This window comes from Apis cerana, linkage group LG2 (genome assembly GCF_029169275.1).
Source record: "Apis cerana isolate GH-2021 linkage group LG2, AcerK_1.0, whole genome shotgun sequence".
Taxonomy (NCBI): domain Eukaryota; kingdom Metazoa; phylum Arthropoda; class Insecta; order Hymenoptera; family Apidae; genus Apis; species Apis cerana.
The window spans coordinates 9,881,839-9,902,279 of NC_083853.1; the positions used below are offsets into that span (position 1 = coordinate 9,881,839).

Below are 20,441 nucleotides of genomic sequence, written 5' to 3' on the forward strand. Positions count from 1 at the left end.
CAATATAATCCAATATACAATATGTAATACATCGTAGGTACAATATTATTTGAATTATCATTAACAGATTTTTTTTTATCTGGAAGATATATTTGCCAAAAAATTTTTCTTCTCTTGCTTATCAAAACTCTTTAATAAACGAAATCACGTGTCACGTAATAACGAATCCCCCCTATCAACGCAATTGCAAACAGCAAACAAAATATTTGGCTAGACGATCGAGAAAAAGAGGGGTTCAAGCATCTCGATCCCCCTTCTCGTATCGAAAACTTTAGTCAGTGGATTCGAGGCCACATAATGCCTTCTGCAACTGGGTCTAGCTTTATTAAAACGTGGCGCACATCTCGGGACATCGCGTTGCCTAACAATGGATCCTCGATCGATCGACTCGAGGATCGTCGATGAAATTGTGATCCCATAGTCGGTCAATCGTTATATTGAATTATTTTATCGTGTACACGGAATGAAGTAATCGAGTGTAAATTGTACGAGGAGTTTTGGAAAAATTGTTTCTCTAATTTTAATTTTCAAGATGTGAATTTTTTTTTTGATGATTCAGTGACTATTTTATGGAATTTTTAAAGAATAATTGTTTTTGTTTATAAACTGTTGGTTATCAGATTCGAAAACTTACTTTGATTGGTGTGATAGTCTTTGTATGTACTTATAGTATTCATATTTGTTGTTCTTTAATTTAAACATCTGAATTGAACAATATTTCAAATTCTCTATCGATGATTCAGGTATATTCAGATAAGTTTCATGTATAATTTTGGAAAAATTATTAGCTTTGTTTATAATTTTTTATTTCGAATAATTTGTGATTTAGAATCTAGTTTTTAAAATCTCAACAACGATTCAAATTTCGATTGAATAAGCTTTATATCGAATTTTCAAAGATTTGTTATCTTAATTTATAATTTCAACTTCAATATATCTCAACTTCAATATATCAATAGAAGAAAATCTTTCTCAAATTTTAATCAGAGATGAATCGAATGAATTTTTATAGATTGCTTTACTTTCGATCTGGAAATTCGGTGGCAAGTTTTCTTTAACTTTTAAACAAATATTTTCCTCTGCAACTTCTACATATTTATTTTTTAAATCGTTCGTCGTTATAAAATCACTCCCTTATATAAAATCACGTTTACAATTTTATCAAAAACTCAACAACATTTCTATCAATTTCGATCAACAATATATTTATACCAGTAATCATTACACCTGATTTATCGATCCTGAATTCCAACTTCGCATCTCAAAATCCAAACCGTTGCGACATTAATTATTCCCAAGTGAAAACTAACAGACAATGATAAAAGTCAAATAGCGGAGGAGGAAACGGACGACCTCGGGCCCGTAAATCTCTCTGGGAAGCATCAAGAGCCGATGTTGAAACGGGATCTCGATCAGAATCGAGCCAGCGATCGACATCATCCGACGATTTCTTTGGTCCACGTCCAAACCGATCGATCATTCAGACACGTTTCTTCAACACTCCTCTTCTTAACATTTTAACGAGACATTACCGAGTTTTTCTCGATTCTGCATTCATCGTTATCTCTCTCTCTCTCTCTCTTTCAAATGTGAATTTGCACACGCGACACACGTTTTTTATCACATGTTACGTTACTCAAGGTTGGTCGAGGAAGAAACGGGAATCGAGCGGAGTTTGTGAAATTGTGAATTGTTCGAGTGATTTTCGGATGTAGGAATCTTTGGAATTGAATTGATCTTGTTGGTGAGACTGGTGTGATAAGATAAAGCGGAGAATAATCGGGAGCAGAAAGCGTGTACCAGTGTGATTTGAAAGCTTGGCCTTCAGTGTCGCATGATTCAGTGTCAAGATCGAACGAGCCTTTGCGATTGATTTCGTTTATCTGGTGGAAAAAATAAATTTTCTTCTGTTTCTTCTGTGCTCGTGAATAATTGGGGCCTTGATTAATTTAGGTGTCACAGTATATAATAACGATCGGTGCGTGCTACGGTATTTGTGCGTACATATAAGATATGTATATACGTTTCTTATGTTGATTGGTCAATAATTGGCAAAATAATTTTTCTTGGCTCAATTTTGTAATAATCTTGTGGCGATTAATCTTTGTTATTACGTATGTTTGGTTGGAAAGGTTGATAATATATTCCGTTTAAAATTTGAATGAACGAGAAGAGGAATATTATCTTGAAAATATCATAAATTGTTGCGTATCTGTGACGATAACTGGTTTATGATTTTGTTCGGGGAACTGTAGTGGCTGTGCATGTTTCAGAATACGGATTTGATTTCGAATCTTTTGAATCTAGCCATTGGTGTATTACAGAGATGTACAAAGAAATATTAGATTATTTTTTTATTTGTTTATTATTTAGACTTAAATTAATTTGTTTTATCTTATTCTTATTCTATTGACTCTACGTTATTATTCTTTCGTTAAGATGGTTTTTAGATCTTTGAAAAAAAGACAAAAGATTTTTATTTCTTGAAAATAATATGATTGTATTTCTATTCTATAAATAATTTTCTTAAAATATTTATATTATTGTGTTAATTTTATTAGCTCGTTACTACTTAATACTTTTCATACTTTTTAATCTATATTGTCTGTATTATTAATTTTTTTGAAACAATCTAATATACTCATCTAACATATCGCACGCAATTTTAATAAAGAATTTACTAACTTCTTAATTTTTAATTTTTTTTTCTCCTTTTTAAATTATATATTTTGAATAATTATATTAAAAAAAAAATCTTCTAAAAATCTATTAAGCTCTATATCTACTAACTCTTTCTCTCTGGATGGATCTTATTTCTCTTTATCATAGAGAGAGGAAAGCCATTACAAAGGAATTGAAAAACTGATGATACGTTTAAAATTTTCAACAATTGAGAAAAAACTTTAGTGACAGTTTTGGAAAAAATTTAAAAATCAAGAAAGAACTCGTGTATCCAATATGTTGAGTGTAATCAGTGTCGGACAGTGTTGAACAATTTTTCAAGTGCTCGATCCATGCAAGAATCTTTCCAATGATCATGCATTCTTCAAGATACATGTATGCAAAACATTCATCTTGTACATGTCTCAATGGTAAGCCTCGTTTAAAAAATTTACAAATGCGATTTTCAATGTCGAATGACAACGTAAAACATCACACGAATATTCATTATCTCTTGCCTTAACCATTCTCCACTCCCTCTCTCTCGACACTTTCTGCTATATCGAGTTTATGCATCGTTCCTCGACACTGCAGACAGCCTTTCAACCTTTTTATACATCTCGAACAAGCCGAAATTCTCGTTGTCCAATCAATTATGCGTGCTCACAATCACATTTCCCATCGTCACAAATTGTTATCTCGATGCACCGCGTCGCAAAATAATCTCGTGGCATTTTTCATAAATGTTATTCCTTTGGATGATTTAATTTGAACGATTATTTATTCTTTTCTATATCTTTGTTTTTAGAAAAAAAATTGAGAAAGTTCAACGACAACAATAGATGTAACAGGAATTATTTTTCATTTCTCTCTTTCATTTTTTATTTTTAGAATCCAGTTGATGAAGTTTGTTGGACGATATGTTCAAGGGGAAAGGATTGCGCATCGAAGTGAGAAGCTGCTTCGAGAATGGGTTGCAAGAGTAGTGTTTTGGAATGTGTGGAGGATACAGGGGAGGAAAAGAGAAAAGAATCGGATATGATGGAGCAAGGATTCCTATTTGGTAATTTCTCTTCTTTAACTTTATGGAATTTTAATTCGTACAGTTTCATATTGGAAAGTTTCGATGTGTTTATCTTTCTTAAATAGGCCATTTATTTTTTTGAGCATGTTTAGTTTTTTCTCTCTGAATGACTTTCTATTTTAACTTATCAATACTTTAGACTTTTAAGCAAAATTTCTTTTTTTTTGTTCTTATGAATATCTATTCAATAAATTCGTTCTTTTCTTATAAATTTTTTCTACCTTTCTATCTTTAATTTTTGAATACATTATATAATATTTCTAATTCTTACATTTATTTAATATGATAATTATTATCTAAATTTACAGGGATCAAAGTTGCAATATTTTTCTTTTTTTCGAATATAATCTATTTCTTGCATCTGTCACTCCTCTCTCAAAAACTCGAAACTCGAAATATTTCTTTCTCTCTCAGTCTTACAAAAACGCAATCGATCACACTAATACTCCACTTTTATACTTTTATATTCGATAATAATCAATTCCAGTAAATTGTTAGTACGATTAACCTACATGATACCAGTTCGAACCACAATGATTTCTCACAATAATCTTGTTGAGATTACATAGGCTAAGTTCGACTGGAAAATGGGATTAACTTATTTATTGACGAGGAATAAAAAAAGGGAAAAAATAGTGCGACTTATCCTACTTTTCACGTCTGAGCCCTCTTGCACGATAATTTATCAACTAATAATATTAGTAAAAGTTAGAGTTAAATAGATTTCTCTTCTACAATTTCATCAATTATAATCGAAGCAGAACAATCAGAATTGTAATTGTTAATTAGAACATTCATTCGTTTTATAATTTATTATTGTTATTGTTAACTAAATTATTAATTATTTTAAATGTTTCGTTTCTCTGTGAGAAAAGAGACAGGATTAGAAGAAATTTTAAAGATTTTAGATTTAAAGAGAAAGTTAGAAGACAAAATGTTCTATAAAAAAAAAAAAAGAAAAAGATTTAATTTCCATATTCATTCTATTACTATTATTATGCACTCGATACGAAATTAAAAACAAAAAAGAAAGGGAAAAAATTACTGGCAACTTGTGATTCTAAAATTTCACTAATAACATTAGTTTTATTAACAGTATTGTACGAGAGGGCTCCAACAGTTGTGAAATCGAGAACTAATGTATTAAAGAACAGGCAAAAATCTCTGTATATCTATAACTAATTTCTTATTATTATTAATTGAATATTCTAGTTTATTGAAATCAATATTTTTATATCTTATTCATAACCTAATATTTTGTTAACAATTATCGTAATCGAATTTTCTATTCTATCCTATGTCAATTCATATTTTATCTCACATTCATGCGTCATCTGATCTTAAATCTTCAATAAAATACACTTCAAGAAGAAAAAAGAAAGAAAGATAAAAAGAAACTATAATCCTACTTATATTTATTCGAATTCATTATTGATATCAAGGTAATCAATCAGACGATTGCCAGACGTTAAATGAACTCGATTCGATTTTAAGGCACGAACGATCGAAAATATTAATAATCAATCGAGAAGAGTTGCGTTTTGCGAAAGAATGACTCGAAAGAGTGATTCGCCTTGACCTAATCTTATAGCCAGTACTACTCAGCATTTGAGACATGAATTAATTAGAGGTTTGTTTCGATACTGTTTCTATTGAATTTCGATAAAATTTAACTTCGTATATCATTTGCAGCCAGAAATCTTTCTTACATCGATGATGAAGTCGATCGTAACTCGAATCCAATTAGATCGCGTTTCAAAAGAAAGACAAATTAATGATGCACACAGGAAATTGATTCGATCGAAATATAGAGAATTGTGTAAATAAAAAGAGATTTTCGTCTTTTTAATTTTTTAAAAAAAAGAGATCTTTTCACAAAATGGACGAACGGAAAAAATTGAATTGATTCAGATTATAGATTTAAAAATGGATATTTGTGTGTAAAAGTTTTTATCTTTTGATTTGTTTAATTTTTTGTTGGATATTTCACAATCTAATTTTGCTGTCTAATTTGAATTGATGTATACATATGCATATTCAAAAAAGAACCGTTTGTGGATAGAAATTCTTGTCTTTTGATTTTATTAATTTTTTTAGAAAAACTTTTATAACTTAATTTTATTGAGATGGATTAATAATAACTGAATGATAGAGGAGCATAAAATAGATAGAAAAGAAATAAAATTGATTAAATTCATAGAATATTGTTGGCGAATCAATTCTAGAGATCAAAGCCATAATTGACAATTTGTGAGAGTATGTTTTTAAATAGAGATATTTATATTTTGATTTATTTTCATTATTCTTTTAAAATTTTTTTTAATTAAGGTAGATTTGATATATCGATCAAATATTTTTAATTTCCTTCGAATTCAGCACTTGACAAGGGAACACCGTTTTAATAAATTTGAAAAATTTTTATAAAATTTGTATTATATTGTATAAATTGAATTTTAACAATCTTTAAATATTGTGCTATCTTACTTTTTGTGTAGTGTAATAATTGAGAAGAAAATCCAATAACTTTTTTGCATTATCATATTTTATATTATTTAAATTGGTTAATTTGACTCCAAATATCATCTAATAAAAATTTTTCATTCAGATTTACATATACTAAAATTCTGCTTTTTATTCTTTTTATTAATAAGTTTCAATTACAAATTTATAAAACAATCCACTGATAATGATATTTTAGCACTTTCTAAATGAAACTAATATAGATAGTAAAACTCAGTCACAAAATTCCTAATAACATTCGAATTCATTTCTATTTATTGGCTCAGAATTTTATTCTTCTTATCAATATTCAAATTTCAATTAATCTTTAATCGTCAATATACTCGTGTCTCCCATTAAAATTCGTTTTTAATGTAACTCATAAGCAGAGTAAGTTGCTTTAATTGTTTTTTTTTTTTTTTTGTAAGCAAGAAGCTCGATGGCACAGAGATATAATGTCGAAACGCTATATTGATTCTTTGATAAAGAGTCACACATATTTGGATATGTGGTTACGAATGCAAATCAGACACAGATAATGCCGGATGGCAATTCCATACGGAGTTTCTTTTTGCGAGCGTGCAAGCAAAATTAGCTACGTATGTTATTCATCATTGTACTCGTGTTATTGAAACTCAATTAACAAAAAAAAAAAAAAAATCAAAGATATCAAAGCTCACTATTTATTAGAAATTAGCGAGATCTTCGTTCTAGCGTTTGAAAAAAGAAAAATCAGTCAAAAGGTAATATCAAGTGTAAGGCATCGTATTTAGAGACACATTTAGAGTTTACATTTAACACAATGGCCAGTTATATACATGTTAAGTGCGAATAGATTCGAATAAGGAAAAATATTGTACACGATACGTAAATTGCTCGAAATTGATAACGTAATCTTGCGGGAGATATTTACTTTTATTTACTTTTTTGATCTGAAAGTTGATCCGTAGAAATAAGTTATTAAAACTTCATACAGCATTTTTATCATACAGTATTTTTATGTGGATAGATATCTTTTTTATCCAAAGTGCAGTTTAATACGTTCGAACCAAAGCAGAATTCAGATAGAATTAATCACAATGCCTTTGTTCATTTTAGAAAGCAATAAGATGATATTTTGTTCGGATAATTTGAACAGCTATTGCAATTTTAAATCGTGTGCTAGATTCAGTCTCGACTATGTTTGAATACATTATTTTCGACTTATATTCGTGAAATTGAACTATCGCTTTGCACATCATTTTGGTTTGCAACATAGTTTCATCGAATATTCAGAAATTCTATTAAATTTGTGCGTATTCTGTTCAAAGGAAAATTTCTAATTTCGTTTTTTCTTTTCTTCTTCTTCAAGCATAATTTTCATAATTTTTTAATAATTATAAAAATCTTTCGGTAATTTTTCTCAAACCATAGTAGACTTTCTTCTAGAAATTGTACAAATTCATCAAAAGAATAAACATCATCTTTATTTCTATACATACCAAAATCAGCGAACACATCTTCGATCACATTTACTCAAACTTAGTAGGCTTCCATTTAATTATTCTACAAGCGCTAAAATCTTACAAAAAAAAAAAAACTACACGCTTTAACGTACAATTATCAGAAGGAAACTAACTCTCCATGATAAATTTCATTTCGATCCATTTAGTAATACTAAATTCCTCAGCCAATCAACATTCAAATTTGAGAAAATGAAACAACAGGCACATGTATATACATATATATGTGTATATATATATCAAGCAAATATTTTAAACAGCCAAAGGAAAATATTATTAGCACCAATATATTCTTTGCCTCGCATCAAACTGATACTTTCAAAGCTGTCTATGGAGTGACAAAAGAAATTCAATACAAATATATCAGCCATAACTCGAAACACTTTTGCTTTGCGAGAAACGAGGCGTCTCTAATTGCAACAAAATTTTATTTTTCTTTTGATATTTTTTTCATTTTATTCGTGTTCCCTTGAACGTGCTCCCGTTTAACGAACATGATCATTGTATCACGAGTTTCTCCAACGATCCTATCTCGTTCCTGAGGCCACTCACTCACGCGTAGAATTTTAACCTGCACAATTTGATTTTGTCGACCAGTCGTTGTCTCTGAGTCGCTTACAACACATCGTTACAATACAAATTAACTGTCTAAATCTGTCAATTTTTGTTGAACTCTGAACTTTTACAATCGTATAAAATATTTGAAACATTGGAATAAAATTCTTATTTATGAATATTTTTCTATTTCACTTTTATTTTCGAGTGCATCGTGAGTAATAGATAAGTATGATCAGTGTAGGAATGGAAGATATTGGAGATCAAAAGGAAAATTTGGTGGAGTGTATTGATTTTTAAATTTTCCAGACTTGTTTTTTTTTCTTTCTTTCTTTTTTTTTCCCCCCTATTTTGGATTAAATTCTTTTTAGACTTATCTAGTGAATATGATTCAATCGACAAACAGCTGATACGAATCTCTATCAATATGATGTAAGATTGAGATTGCAATGTAATCAAAGCTCATATTCTTAGTTTCATATTTTTGATGGAATAATTTTGCACTAATATTGTTAATATTCGTGTATTAAATTGATTTTTAAATATGTATCAATCTTTGATTTGTAACTTTCAATTATTGATTCGACTTAAACTTTTGTATACATTTTAATAAATAATCGTATCACGATACAACATTCCATAATCTCGTCTGCTTATAAATTCACATGGCATCTCCTTCGAACAATTATTATTTTCCAAACGAGGAACAAAATATTTTGGATGACACAATATTTGACAATGGTACGTAATTCTCTTGAAAAAAAATTCTGTAATAATTCTGATTTTATGATCCTTTTATAATTAATAAAATTTAATAATAATATACTTGAAATATTGTCATAAAATTTTGAAGACACACCAACAAGTAGCAATATTCTTCTGATTCAAAAAAAAATTGTTTTATCCATCTTTTTTATTTTTCGTGTAAATAAAAATTATCTCATCTTTTAAGCAAATATTTTTTAATAATGCATGTTTCATTTTTCTTTAAAAATCAACAAGAGAAGAGAAAATTGGAGTTCGATTTAAGGAGCAATAAAATTTGTATCGTTGCTCGAAAAATTTACAATTCTTTAATAAAATATTTCTTGGCTTCGATTTAAACTATTTAACGATTGTTTCGAGATCTATTAACTCTCAGGTTGTCCAATTAAGGCGTCCTACTTTCGATCAATTAACTTTAAATTCTGATCCATTCGAATCGAAAGGATAAACACTGAATGATCCTGCCGTAAAAGGTGAAAGATAAGGATCGACCTCGTTCACACATCCTCTTTTCATTTCTTTTTATAAAGTTTTTCGTTCGAGTTCTTTCTTAATTATCCGTTTCAATTAAACATTATCAAAAAAAAAAAGTCATCATCGAAAACTTTTAATTCAATTATCAATAACACGTTCAAAGACATTACGAAGAGTTAATTAAGAAATTGAAAATGTTTTTTTTTTTACAGACTTATTTAAGAAATTGATCTAATGAATTCACTCGATATCAAAGATTAAAAGATGAATGATAAATTATTATTTTTCCAATTGTCAGCCTCAATGTTTATTTATTGATCCAGAACCGTGACGATTCATCCGATTAATCCGATTGTTAAACGATTTTGAAAAGCTATTGAAAAGATATCGATTAATTGCTTCAATCGATTCAAAAAAAAGTCTCGTTTTATTGCAATAGAACGACACACTATATAAATACTATTATATAAATACTGTTCGATATTAATTTTTTTTTTTAAATGACGTACCATCGTTTAACTGTGTGTATTTATTTTTTTTCCAGAAAAGACAGAGTACGATATTTTGAGAAGAAAATCGTCGTTCGAGGATGTTGATGATGAAAAAAATGCAGATTATTCAACATTGGTAAGTAAATTTCTGTTTTATCCCTTTTATCTCTATATCGAATGGATAATCTCTTGATTTAAAAAAAAAAAAAGGAAAAAAAAAAAGAGGTCGTTAAATATATTTTCCACTGTGTTTGCAACCTCGTTAATGTTAAAAATAGCAAAGTTCTTGATACGAAAACAAACTATAATTATTGGATGGACTATCGGTAATCGATACAACGTTGTAAAACGACAAATGACATTTAAAAGTATCTCGCCATATCGCGATATATTGATTTCTCGTGATTTCAATCAACGATAAAAATTGGTAAACAATGTACCACTTTTGAATTTTTCATAAGAATATATCATCGCTACTTCTCGCATGTTATGAATTTTCAAAATATATATATCCAACGAAATTAAATTTAATCCAAATCCAAATTCAATACAAATCTTGGTAAACGATTAATTAATATTACGTTCAGATGTACTTGCTATTCTATTATTTAGATTATATATATTTTTTACATATCGTTAATTTATTTTTTTTTTCTTTTAATCAATACATTTACGTTCATTTCTTTAACGATTTATTTTTATTTATTCGTTTTGATACTATTTCAAGCTGCTTCAAATATATCTTAACGATGTCTCTGATCGATTGCTATTCTTGGACTCTAAACCTTCCATCAATGAAGTGTCCTCCTTCTCTTTTTCTGCTCGCTTTTATTAATATACATCACTCTAAACCATTTAATTACTTCGGATAAATATATTCTGACCTCTATTTTTTTTATTCTGCTACGATCTTTCTTATTCTCTGATTTATCTAATCTAATTAAAAAAAAAACTATTCAATTATCGAACGATAACATTTTGTAATCAAATTCAATACTTTTTATACTATGTTTTTCTATTCAATTCTTCCAATTCTTTTTCCATTATTAATCAATCTTATCTTAATGCTCCATATTTCTCCAATATTCTCCAAAAAGTTTAGCTTATCGATCTCGAAAAGTAAGGAAATAGGAAGGGAAAAACTAGTTCAAAGGTCTGTGGAACAAAAAGAGAGGGAGGGAGAGAAGTGAAATTGGAGGAATCGATTCGAGGACGTCAGTCTTTTTCTTTCTCACGAGCATTCGTTCGATCACTGATAATTAACCCTTTCCAAGTAATTGTGGCGAAATAATTGCATATCGTGTTTTCCCCCCTCCCCGAAGTTTGAACACGTGGCTTGTTCGCAGTGTGTCGAGTGATCTCATCAAACTTGCATCAAATGTTTTCATGGAATTTTTAAAAGGAGCTTGACTAAAGCATCATCACGACACTGCTATCTAAACCTGTCCTAAATATTTGAACAGGCTACCGATTCTCCACTCGTGACGAATTATTAAACGCCATTCTATTTCACTCTTTCTCTCTCTCTCTCTCTCTCTCTCTCTCTCTCTCTCTCTCTCTCTCTCGCCTTTCTTCTCATCCTTCTCTTATGCCATGTTCGAACTTCTCTTGCTTGATCAAACAAATCGACTATAGACAGGGTATAAGCTGTTGTCTATAGACGGTCTATAGACAACCGGAACGAGCGACTAGGAGTAGGAGGAAAAACTCGTATCTTGCATAATTTGTGGAAAAATTTGGAGTTCGTACGCGCTTGTTTCCTGGTAAAATTAACATAATATTTTTCGTGAAATTTTTATCATACGAATATTTTATTGAAATTATTCTGTAAAAGTGGAAATTAGCTTTTTATATCGTACCTTTTATTTTCTTTTGCCGTAAATCGATATCCGATTTGTCAGGATTGAAACGTTGAAGTCTGTTAAAGTGACCGCTTTTTTAAAATAGATTTCTGCGAAGTTTTATCCCGTGATATATAGTTCAGTTTATATTATCGTGCAAATTAATGAAAGGTTCGATTCAGCGAGGGAAAGTTTCTCGTTTAATATTTCTCTTGTCTGAGAAGTTTGTTATTTACGTTCTATCGAATCGAAATCTGTTTTTTTTCTTCTTCTTCTTCTTTTTATCGTGAAGCAACGAAGGGTAATCTTTAAATAGAGACTTTTTTTCTTGTACTTCAGGGAGCATACACTATTCATCATGGAAATTCAACGAGGGGAGAGGGTTCGTTGTATCTACGAGTTACTTCTTTCTTCAAAATTTTTCGAATTAATCGATAATAATTTGGTTAAATTTAAAAATGGCACGTTTTTTTTTGCATTTCTTTCTCTAAAATGACATAAAATTTTTACAGATCAACAATGTTATCGTGAAAAATTACAATGATATCGTTGAAGTATTTTTCAATAATTCGATAAACAAAAAGAAAAAACGATATCGCTTATTTATAATTAATCGCCTGCTTGTGACGAGCAAGTTATTATCTAATTCACTATTGATAATCTGACGGAGATGATCTCTAGTTGAAAGAAATTTCTTATCGTCGACAAGTTTCGCTGCTAATAGATAGGATAAAGAGGAATAATCTTCCCAACTATGATAATATAGATTCAGTATCGCGATGAACGTTTTTCCGTAAACTTATCAATCTCGTCAAATTGCATCGACGTCATTTCTTTCATCGTTCCAAGTTCAAACTAAATTAATGAACAATGAAGAACGAATCGAGGAGGGACGATCGATCGATGGGACACGATTTTTAACCACTTTTTTTCTTTGAAAAATATCGAACGAATCGATTCATGCGTACTATTAATTATGTTTGATCATGGTTTACCGAGTACACGTATTGATCGAATCGATCTATTAGTGCCTCGTCCATCATCGTTTGTGTCAATTAATTTTCTGTTATCTTTGTAATAATAATAATAATAATAATAATGGATAACCAAGAGGAGGAAGCGATTAAGAGGAGATCGACGCAAAAACCGATCTATATCTCGACCGAAGAGGAGGAGAAATCTATATCGTGGTACAGTTGGATCTCCAACATGTTGTGTAAACCGTTTCGAAGGAAATGGAAGACTAACAGGATATACGTAAACGAGATACCTCCGTCGCTTGTGTCGGTGACACAGGTACCAGAAAAGTTGTGTGAAACGTAATTAAAAGTTTCTTAGTACGATCTGCTATCTTTCCAAATCGATCGCATCTGTCAATTATTGATTTCTAAATTTGCTCATCCATTCGTAAATTTCGATATATTTATATCACAACATATTTTGTCTTTTCGTTTAATTATAAGTAATGATAACTTTTTTTCTTTTTTTTACTCTTCCTGGAAGAAAATTTTAAATGATAAAAGCACGTTTATCGATTTAATTAATCTCTCCCATCTCTGGTGAAGATAAACGAAACGTGAAATTAAAAGAAATATTATTATAGGATGTTGCACTTACTCAGAATTTCGTTTCGCTGCGGTTGATTTATTCATCGATTCGAAAGAGGATTATTGTAGATGAAGTGCTGCTCGCCTCGTACTAGTCTTTGTTTTTGTATCGTATTTTGTATCGTAGAATGAATAAATTGCATTACGATAAACGGTAAACTGGTTATAGATTAGTTATAGATTGTTTTTATCGGTTTATCGTCTTCGAAATGTTCTTTTTTTTCGTGGCAATAAATGATACAATCGTACAACAACAATTTTTATTGTGATTACAATAGATGTGTATACAATATTTACAAATTGAAATATTTGCAATTGATCTTTCCAAATTTAATTTCAAATTTATAATATTTTTTCTTCCTTCTTTACTTTTTTTTTTTTAATGATGATTACGAAAAAGTTTCCCTCTCCACAAAGTTTCTTCGTGTTTCATCATTGCGCAAGCATGCCCCTTTGTTCAAAGATACACGTTCGCAAGAGATCTTGAGGATGAATCGAGATTCATTTCAACATCTCTTGATCAAACTGTACCTCTGTACTTGGAACGTTTCATGCGCTCAGAATAAAAGGCACGATAATGATATACATCCAACGTTCGATTGGACAATCTTGTTTCGAAAAAAAAAAAATAATAATAATAAGAAAGAAAGAAAGAAAGAAAGAAAGAAACAAAAGTCATCTAGGACGATATTCTTTTAAGCTGAATTTAGAAAATTATCGTCTTGATCGAAAATGTTATCGAGATTGAAATAACGTACTCGTTATTAAAAGAGAAATAAATTCATCTTATTTCGCTGTTACGCCTCAACTTCAGATTCGTTTGTCTCTTTGCCGTGATCCTAACATGTATAGGTTATACAACAATTCCACGTATAAAATCAAGCGATACTTAGTCAAGTACGAATGCAAAACTCGAAATATCAAGATGGGAATATACAAAAAAATTTAAAAGAATCGGCCCGTGCACGTCGGCGGGCTAAAGTTCAGCGAGAATACGCCGAATTTCACAAGCCATTGTCACGTTTTGAACGTGATAGCGAGACAGTAGTACGTGCATAATTGAACGAATTAGCAATATTGTTAAAAAAGGGGGGGAAGGGGAGGGAGGGAAGAAAAATAATGGAAAAGAAGGAAATTTAGATCAAAGAAAATAATATTCACATTCGAGAAGATTAGATTTTCTCAATATTTCAAAATTTGCGTGTCATTTGATTTCAGATAGGATCCCATGATACTGAACCCCATCCGTTAACGAACAGTGTTCCTAGTCTCATAAAAGTAAGTTACGTAACACGATCTATCAATGAGATTCAACATCTAATTATTATATCTTATCGATTTGCAATTATTATATTCAGATATTACTGGTCTTCCCCAAAGATGATCAACAAATGGATATCCTTGCCACTACTTCGAGGCGTTTGGGATGGAGCGTGTCAGTTGCGAAAGACGCGGAAAAAGCACTCGAATTCTTCCAGGCTCGAGGCCACGAGTTAGTGATCATCGATCATCGGGGGCAACGCGCTGCAGAAGCTGACATTATTTGTAGGTATGGAAAATTATTTAAAAAGAAAAAAAAAATGTTAATCATACTAATTGAAAGTACAAATAAAAATATTAAAAATCGGATATATTCGTTTCAGAGCAATCAGGGCTAGTCCTTTTTATTACAATTCCATAATTATAGCTCTTGTAAAAAAATCGTAAGTTGAATCGAATTGAATCTTTTATACTACTCTTCTTTCTTTTCGATCGATCTTCGAGTTAATTTTTATAAATTATATGTATATGTAAAAGGTATCTCATGCATAGCGAAAGTGAAAAAATCGTAACATTGGATTTACTGGAAATAGGATACACTAAAGTAAGTTTTCTAAAATATCTTTGGAAGATTTCGATTCTGATGAAACTGTATTATTTATCTTGGGCTCATTTTCAGACTTTAATGGAATGCGCTCACGAAAGAATCTTAATAAACGAATTAGTAGGAATTTATACTAGCGGAATATTACCGAGGACACAACTGGTTGCTGCCAACATGCTGTATATGGCTCTTGACAGATGTCGTGACATGATTCATGTGACGGACGATAAATATATTATACAGGTAAATGTTGCTCATCACTATTGCAACTATTGCGGATAAATAATTAACATCTGTAATATTTCAAATATTTATCATGATATTTCTCTTTCAAAACTCTTTTATTATAATTTAAATATATTTTTCTTTGCTTCTAAAATTGTCTGTGTCTAATTTTTATTATACGTATCTCTTATCTCTTTTTACTTTTACAGTTTGCTAATAAAATTAGTGAAAAAATATTAGGCTACAGGGTTATTGAACTTTGGGGCAAAAACATTACAGATTTAATTTTGTATGATAATTTTATTCAAATGGAGCAACATATAATCAAAGGCCGAGAATATGATGGGAATTTAAACTGTATTCGAAGAAACAATCAAATGGTAACAGTTAATTGCAGGGTGATACCTTTTGCCTATTTCAAGTGAGTCAAATTGGATTATTTAAAAAAAAAAAAAAAAAAAAAGGAAAAAAAAGAAAAATACGCCTTTGTCTTTCTTTTACTTGTCTTCCCGTGTTTTCGAACATTTTCTTTCAGAAAACCGACTCATTATATTTTCATATATGATACAACATATTTGTCAGAAAATATTCAGCCCCTGCTTCAGCCCACTACTCATCCAAAAACTGTCGTTATATCTCAAAAAAGAATATCTGAAGTCAATTTCAAAGGAATTCAAGATGGTAATATTTCAATCGAACTATTCGTATTTTATTTTTCGTTTTGATAAACTACTCGAGGCTAGAAATTAGGTTATCTGAAAACTACAAACACTTGCATTTTTTTTTATTAATTTGTCATCTTAATAGTGTTTATATTCGATATCACGATAAAGAAAATAGAACATTCGCATCACGTTATAAATTTTTCTTATTCTCTTTTATTTATCATCGAAGTGATAAGTTAAAATTTCAATTCATCGTATTTTAATAATTGTAAAATTAATTTTCAGTTCGTAGACGGCTCAGTAAACGTGATTTACAAACTTTGCAATTAGAAGCACCCATTACAAAAGTGATCGGCCTCCTTACAGCCTCGATTAAAGAAGATACAGCGTCCGAGACGAAACTACAAATCGAGAAGGTATCGCATCAATTATGTCGTCCATTTCTTTCCACCAATTCTATTCCCACGTATATTTTGTTTTTAATACGAATCAATTAATTACAATGCAGGCGATTGATATTCTCAAAACTACCGAACTTTATTCACCAGTTTTTAAAGAACAAGGTGATCCAGCGGCCGATTTCATCGAGGCCTTAATTACAGTAATGTTGAAAAGAAAAATTCTCTCTTTACAATCGCCAATTCATCTATGATTTCGATTTTATTTTTAACGTTATTCGATATAGCCAAAAAAATCATGGGATGTTAAGAAACCATCGGTAGAATCAATTCGAGACACCCCTTCAAAAACATTAGCTGCCTCTACGCGTATGCAGATCAAAGGTTACAGGGGTCCTCAAGAAATTGCAGAAATTCTAGAGAAGTCTTTGGAATGGGATTTCGATATATTCAAGTTAGAAGTATTAACGGAAAAAAGGTATTCGATTCCAAAGAAAAATTTATGTATAACTTGTTATTTTTTTTCTTTCTCTTAGTGAATTAACAATAAATGTTAAACGCATAATTGATCGATCCCTCTCGTTTTAGAGCGCTATTATTTTTGGGAATGACTATCATGAATCTATTTCGCGTCCCAGCTAGACTTGGTTGCGAGGAAAAAATTGTACAAAATTGGTTAATTGTAATAGAAGCTAATTACGACAGTATGAATCGTTATCATAATTCAACACACGCTGCAGACGTATTGCAAGCTACTGCTATGTTCATGCAAACGGAAAGGCTGAAACAGGTTTTGGAACCTTTAGACGAAGTCGCAGCTTTGATTGCAGCTGCTGCTCACGATATTGATCATCCTGGTAGATCGAGGTAAGTCCAATTAATTCGATTGATCGATCAATACTAGAATAATTATTCACAATTATCCAGAATTTAGTTATTTTATATTGTATTTATATTCTTTAGAATTTTTAATATCAAATAATTATTTAATCGATTTCAGTCAATTTCTGTGCAATTCTGATAACAAACTAGCGATCCTTTACAACGATTTGACCGTTCTTGAATCACATCATGCAGCATTAACATTTAAATTAACGTTATCAGACGATAATGTGAACATATTTAAAGTGAGTTTCAAAAATTTTCAAAAATCGTGAAAAGAATAAAATAAAATAAAATTTATATAAAATTTTATAGAATCTGGAAAGAGATACTTATAAACAGGTTCGCCAAAGTGTGATAGACATGATTCTAGCCACCGAGATGACGAAACATTTTGAACATCTCGCGAAGTTTATGAATGCCTTCAGCACAAGAATTCCAGAGATGTATATCGAAGTAATGATTATTTTTATATTTTTTTCTATATTTATTGTATATAATAATTTTCAAATTCACGAAGCTATCTTGGCTTTTTTTTTTAAATAAATCTATTACAAAATTACCTCTATTTGAATCCTTATAAACGTTCTCTCTAAAAATCTGAGTACAGGGTTCTCAGGATTTAGATATATCGGCTGCGATGCTACCAGAGAACATAATATTGGTGAAAAGAATGATAATCAAGTGTGCGGACGTGTCGAATCCTACTCGACCGTTGAAATATTGCGTCGAATGGGCCAGACGAATTGCAGAAGAGTATTTTAGTCAAGTACGTAATAACACATACGTTTGGTTTCCTTTTTTTCTTTTTAGATTTCTTTTTAATTAACAATTATTCTTTCTTGGCTAGACTAGATTGTGAGTTTACATATTTAGAAAATTGTTCACACATATCATATACTTGAAGATGAGTATATATTAAATTATTTTGATGCATATTTATTTCAGACTGACGAAGAAAAACAATTGCATCTTCCAGTAATGATGCCAATGTTCGACAGAATAACATGCTCGATACCAAGAGCGCAAATCGGTTTTATCGATTTCATTATCAACGACATGGTCGAGGCATGGGATGGTCAGTAACTCTTATATCTTGAATGCTTTATAAACGTATGTATTGTTATCATGAACATAATTTTATTTACAGTATTCATCAATATGCCGGAGATAGTGGGATTTATGAGACAAAATTATGATAAATGGAAAGAATATAACGTAAGTAATGATTGAATCTTGAATTTTATTTCTATTTTTTTTTAATTATTCTCTCCATTTTTTACTTCTAAAATTTATTAAATTTGGTTATGTTCTGAGAATAAAACACTACTTTTTTTTATCAATAATTAAAATAATTAAAAAATATTACCATAATCACCATAAACATTCACCATAAAAGAATTTTCTTTCTACAAACGAATTTTACTCACGCATTATAAATTGTCTTGTAGTCTTCTTTCTTCTTTCACTAATCTTCAAAAACTTCTAAATTCAATTATATTTAAAAAAAAAGCGGATTATTTTTATATTAACAATTTAAAAAGTTACACAAAGTTGTAACCATGAATATTTATTATAAAAATTTCTTCTTTGAATGTGATTAAATTTTACTTTAATTTCTTGAAATATTTTATATTCTTTAATTTTCTTCAATTTACTAATAATTTAATAACATTTCTAGAATGAAATTGATTATTTTTTACTAAGAATTACATGAAAAACATTCTAATCACGAATATTTCACACTTCATTTAATAAAATTTAATTTTACACTCACTTCTTGAATTTTTATCTTGATTCTTGAATTCTTCTTACTTCTTTTGCTAATCTTTGTGAACTATTGAATTCAAATATATTCTAAGAATAATAAATTTTTTTTTTTGAACAATTAACTTATGTAAGTTAAAAACTATGCAATCACATATTTGTTATGAAAGATTTTTCTTCATATTTAATTATTCAATTGTGCACTCATTTCTTGAATTCTATCCTTGGTTCTTGAATTGTTTTATATTTTCTTCTTACTTCAATCACTAATCATCAAAATCTAATAAATTTGATTATGTTGCAAGAATAATGATAAACAAACTTTATATTTTTTTATGAAAATTAGAAGAAAATTAAAAATTTCTCATAATCACAAAGATATAAAAAATATTATAATATACTATAAGAATGTTTTGTTACTTTTTTGTTAATAATAGGAGAAAGGCATAACAACTCTACAGGACATCGAAAAGATACAAGAAGCAATTCCTGAACTTAACCTACATTCTACGACCGTATGACCCATGGAAAAAAATCGCCTTTTTCATTTGTCCGTCCCAAAACGCAATAGTTTTGTGCAAGTGATTTGTAAAATATTCATAATATTTAAAAAATAGAGATAAATAAATACGTTGTACAGTTGAAACTTTTTTTTTTTTAGAAAATACACGTAATTCAACTATCTTCATTTTATTTTATTATATCTACCCAGTTTCATAAAAATCCATCTATTTTTAGATTCGTGACACCACGGAACAAAATGGTTCGTCGTTATAAAATTTTGCCTTTTCATTTAACTTTTTTTCTAAATGACGAAAAAACAGGCTACCGTATGTTTCCAATAATAAAACCGGAAGATCTTCAATCGTATGAAATTGTATATTTAATTATTAATATTGGATATTAATTATTGGATACGATTTTAACCGTAAAATCGTCTTTTTTTTTCATTTCCTGTTCTATTTGATTCTGTACTTTTTTTCTCAATTCCCAAATTCCGTATGCCTTTGTAGTAGAGTATTGGTTTAGACAAGATGGTGCCCATAATTTATTCTCGACCTCTAACTACGAGTCTGCTCTAAACTATAAAAAGAACGTCACGTTGAATTAAAGACTTTCACGTGGATGAGGCACATTCGTAGAAATATTAATTTGCATTTA

General features: G+C 29.8%; 1 protein-coding gene across 2 annotated transcripts; it reads left to right on the forward strand.

Moving 5' to 3' along the window:
• Positions 1-3,582: 3,582 nt before the first annotated feature.
• On the forward strand, positions 3,583-19,964 carry LOC107996681 (high affinity cAMP-specific and IBMX-insensitive 3',5'-cyclic phosphodiesterase 8). Of its 2 annotated transcripts, XM_017054850.3 has the most exons (19): positions 3,583-3,724; positions 10,085-10,167; positions 14,698-14,757; positions 14,838-15,028; positions 15,123-15,182; positions 15,277-15,343; positions 15,419-15,586; positions 15,778-15,989; positions 16,104-16,249; positions 16,519-16,649; positions 16,742-16,834; positions 16,919-17,109; positions 17,220-17,498; positions 17,632-17,758; positions 17,829-17,969; positions 18,124-18,282; positions 18,462-18,591; positions 18,664-18,731; positions 19,718-19,964. In XM_017054850.3, exons 1-19 carry the CDS (start codon positions 3,631-3,633, stop codon positions 19,799-19,801), a joined length of 2,484 nt encoding a protein of 827 aa, XP_016910339.1. In that variant the 5' UTR covers positions 3,583-3,630; the 3' UTR covers positions 19,802-19,964. The 2 variants fall into 2 exon arrangements, with proteins under 2 accessions (XP_016910339.1, XP_061927035.1); XM_062071051.1 differs by lacking the exons at positions 3,583-3,724; positions 10,085-10,167 and adding an exon at positions 12,971-13,168.
• Positions 19,965-20,441: the final 477 nt, after the last annotated feature.

Coding starts and splice junctions, on each gene's coding strand:
- LOC107996681 (XM_062071051.1), top strand. CDS start 12,971: ATGGATAACCAAGAGGAGGAAGCGATTAAGAGGAGATCGACGCAAAAA. Junction 13,169..14,697: donor CGCTTGTGTCGGTGACACAG/GTACCAGAAAAG, acceptor ATTTGATTTCAG/ATAGGATCCCATGATACTGA. Junction 16,250..16,518: donor TTTCAAAGGAATTCAAGATG/GTAATATTTCAA, acceptor ATTAATTTTCAG/TTCGTAGACGGCTCAGTAAA.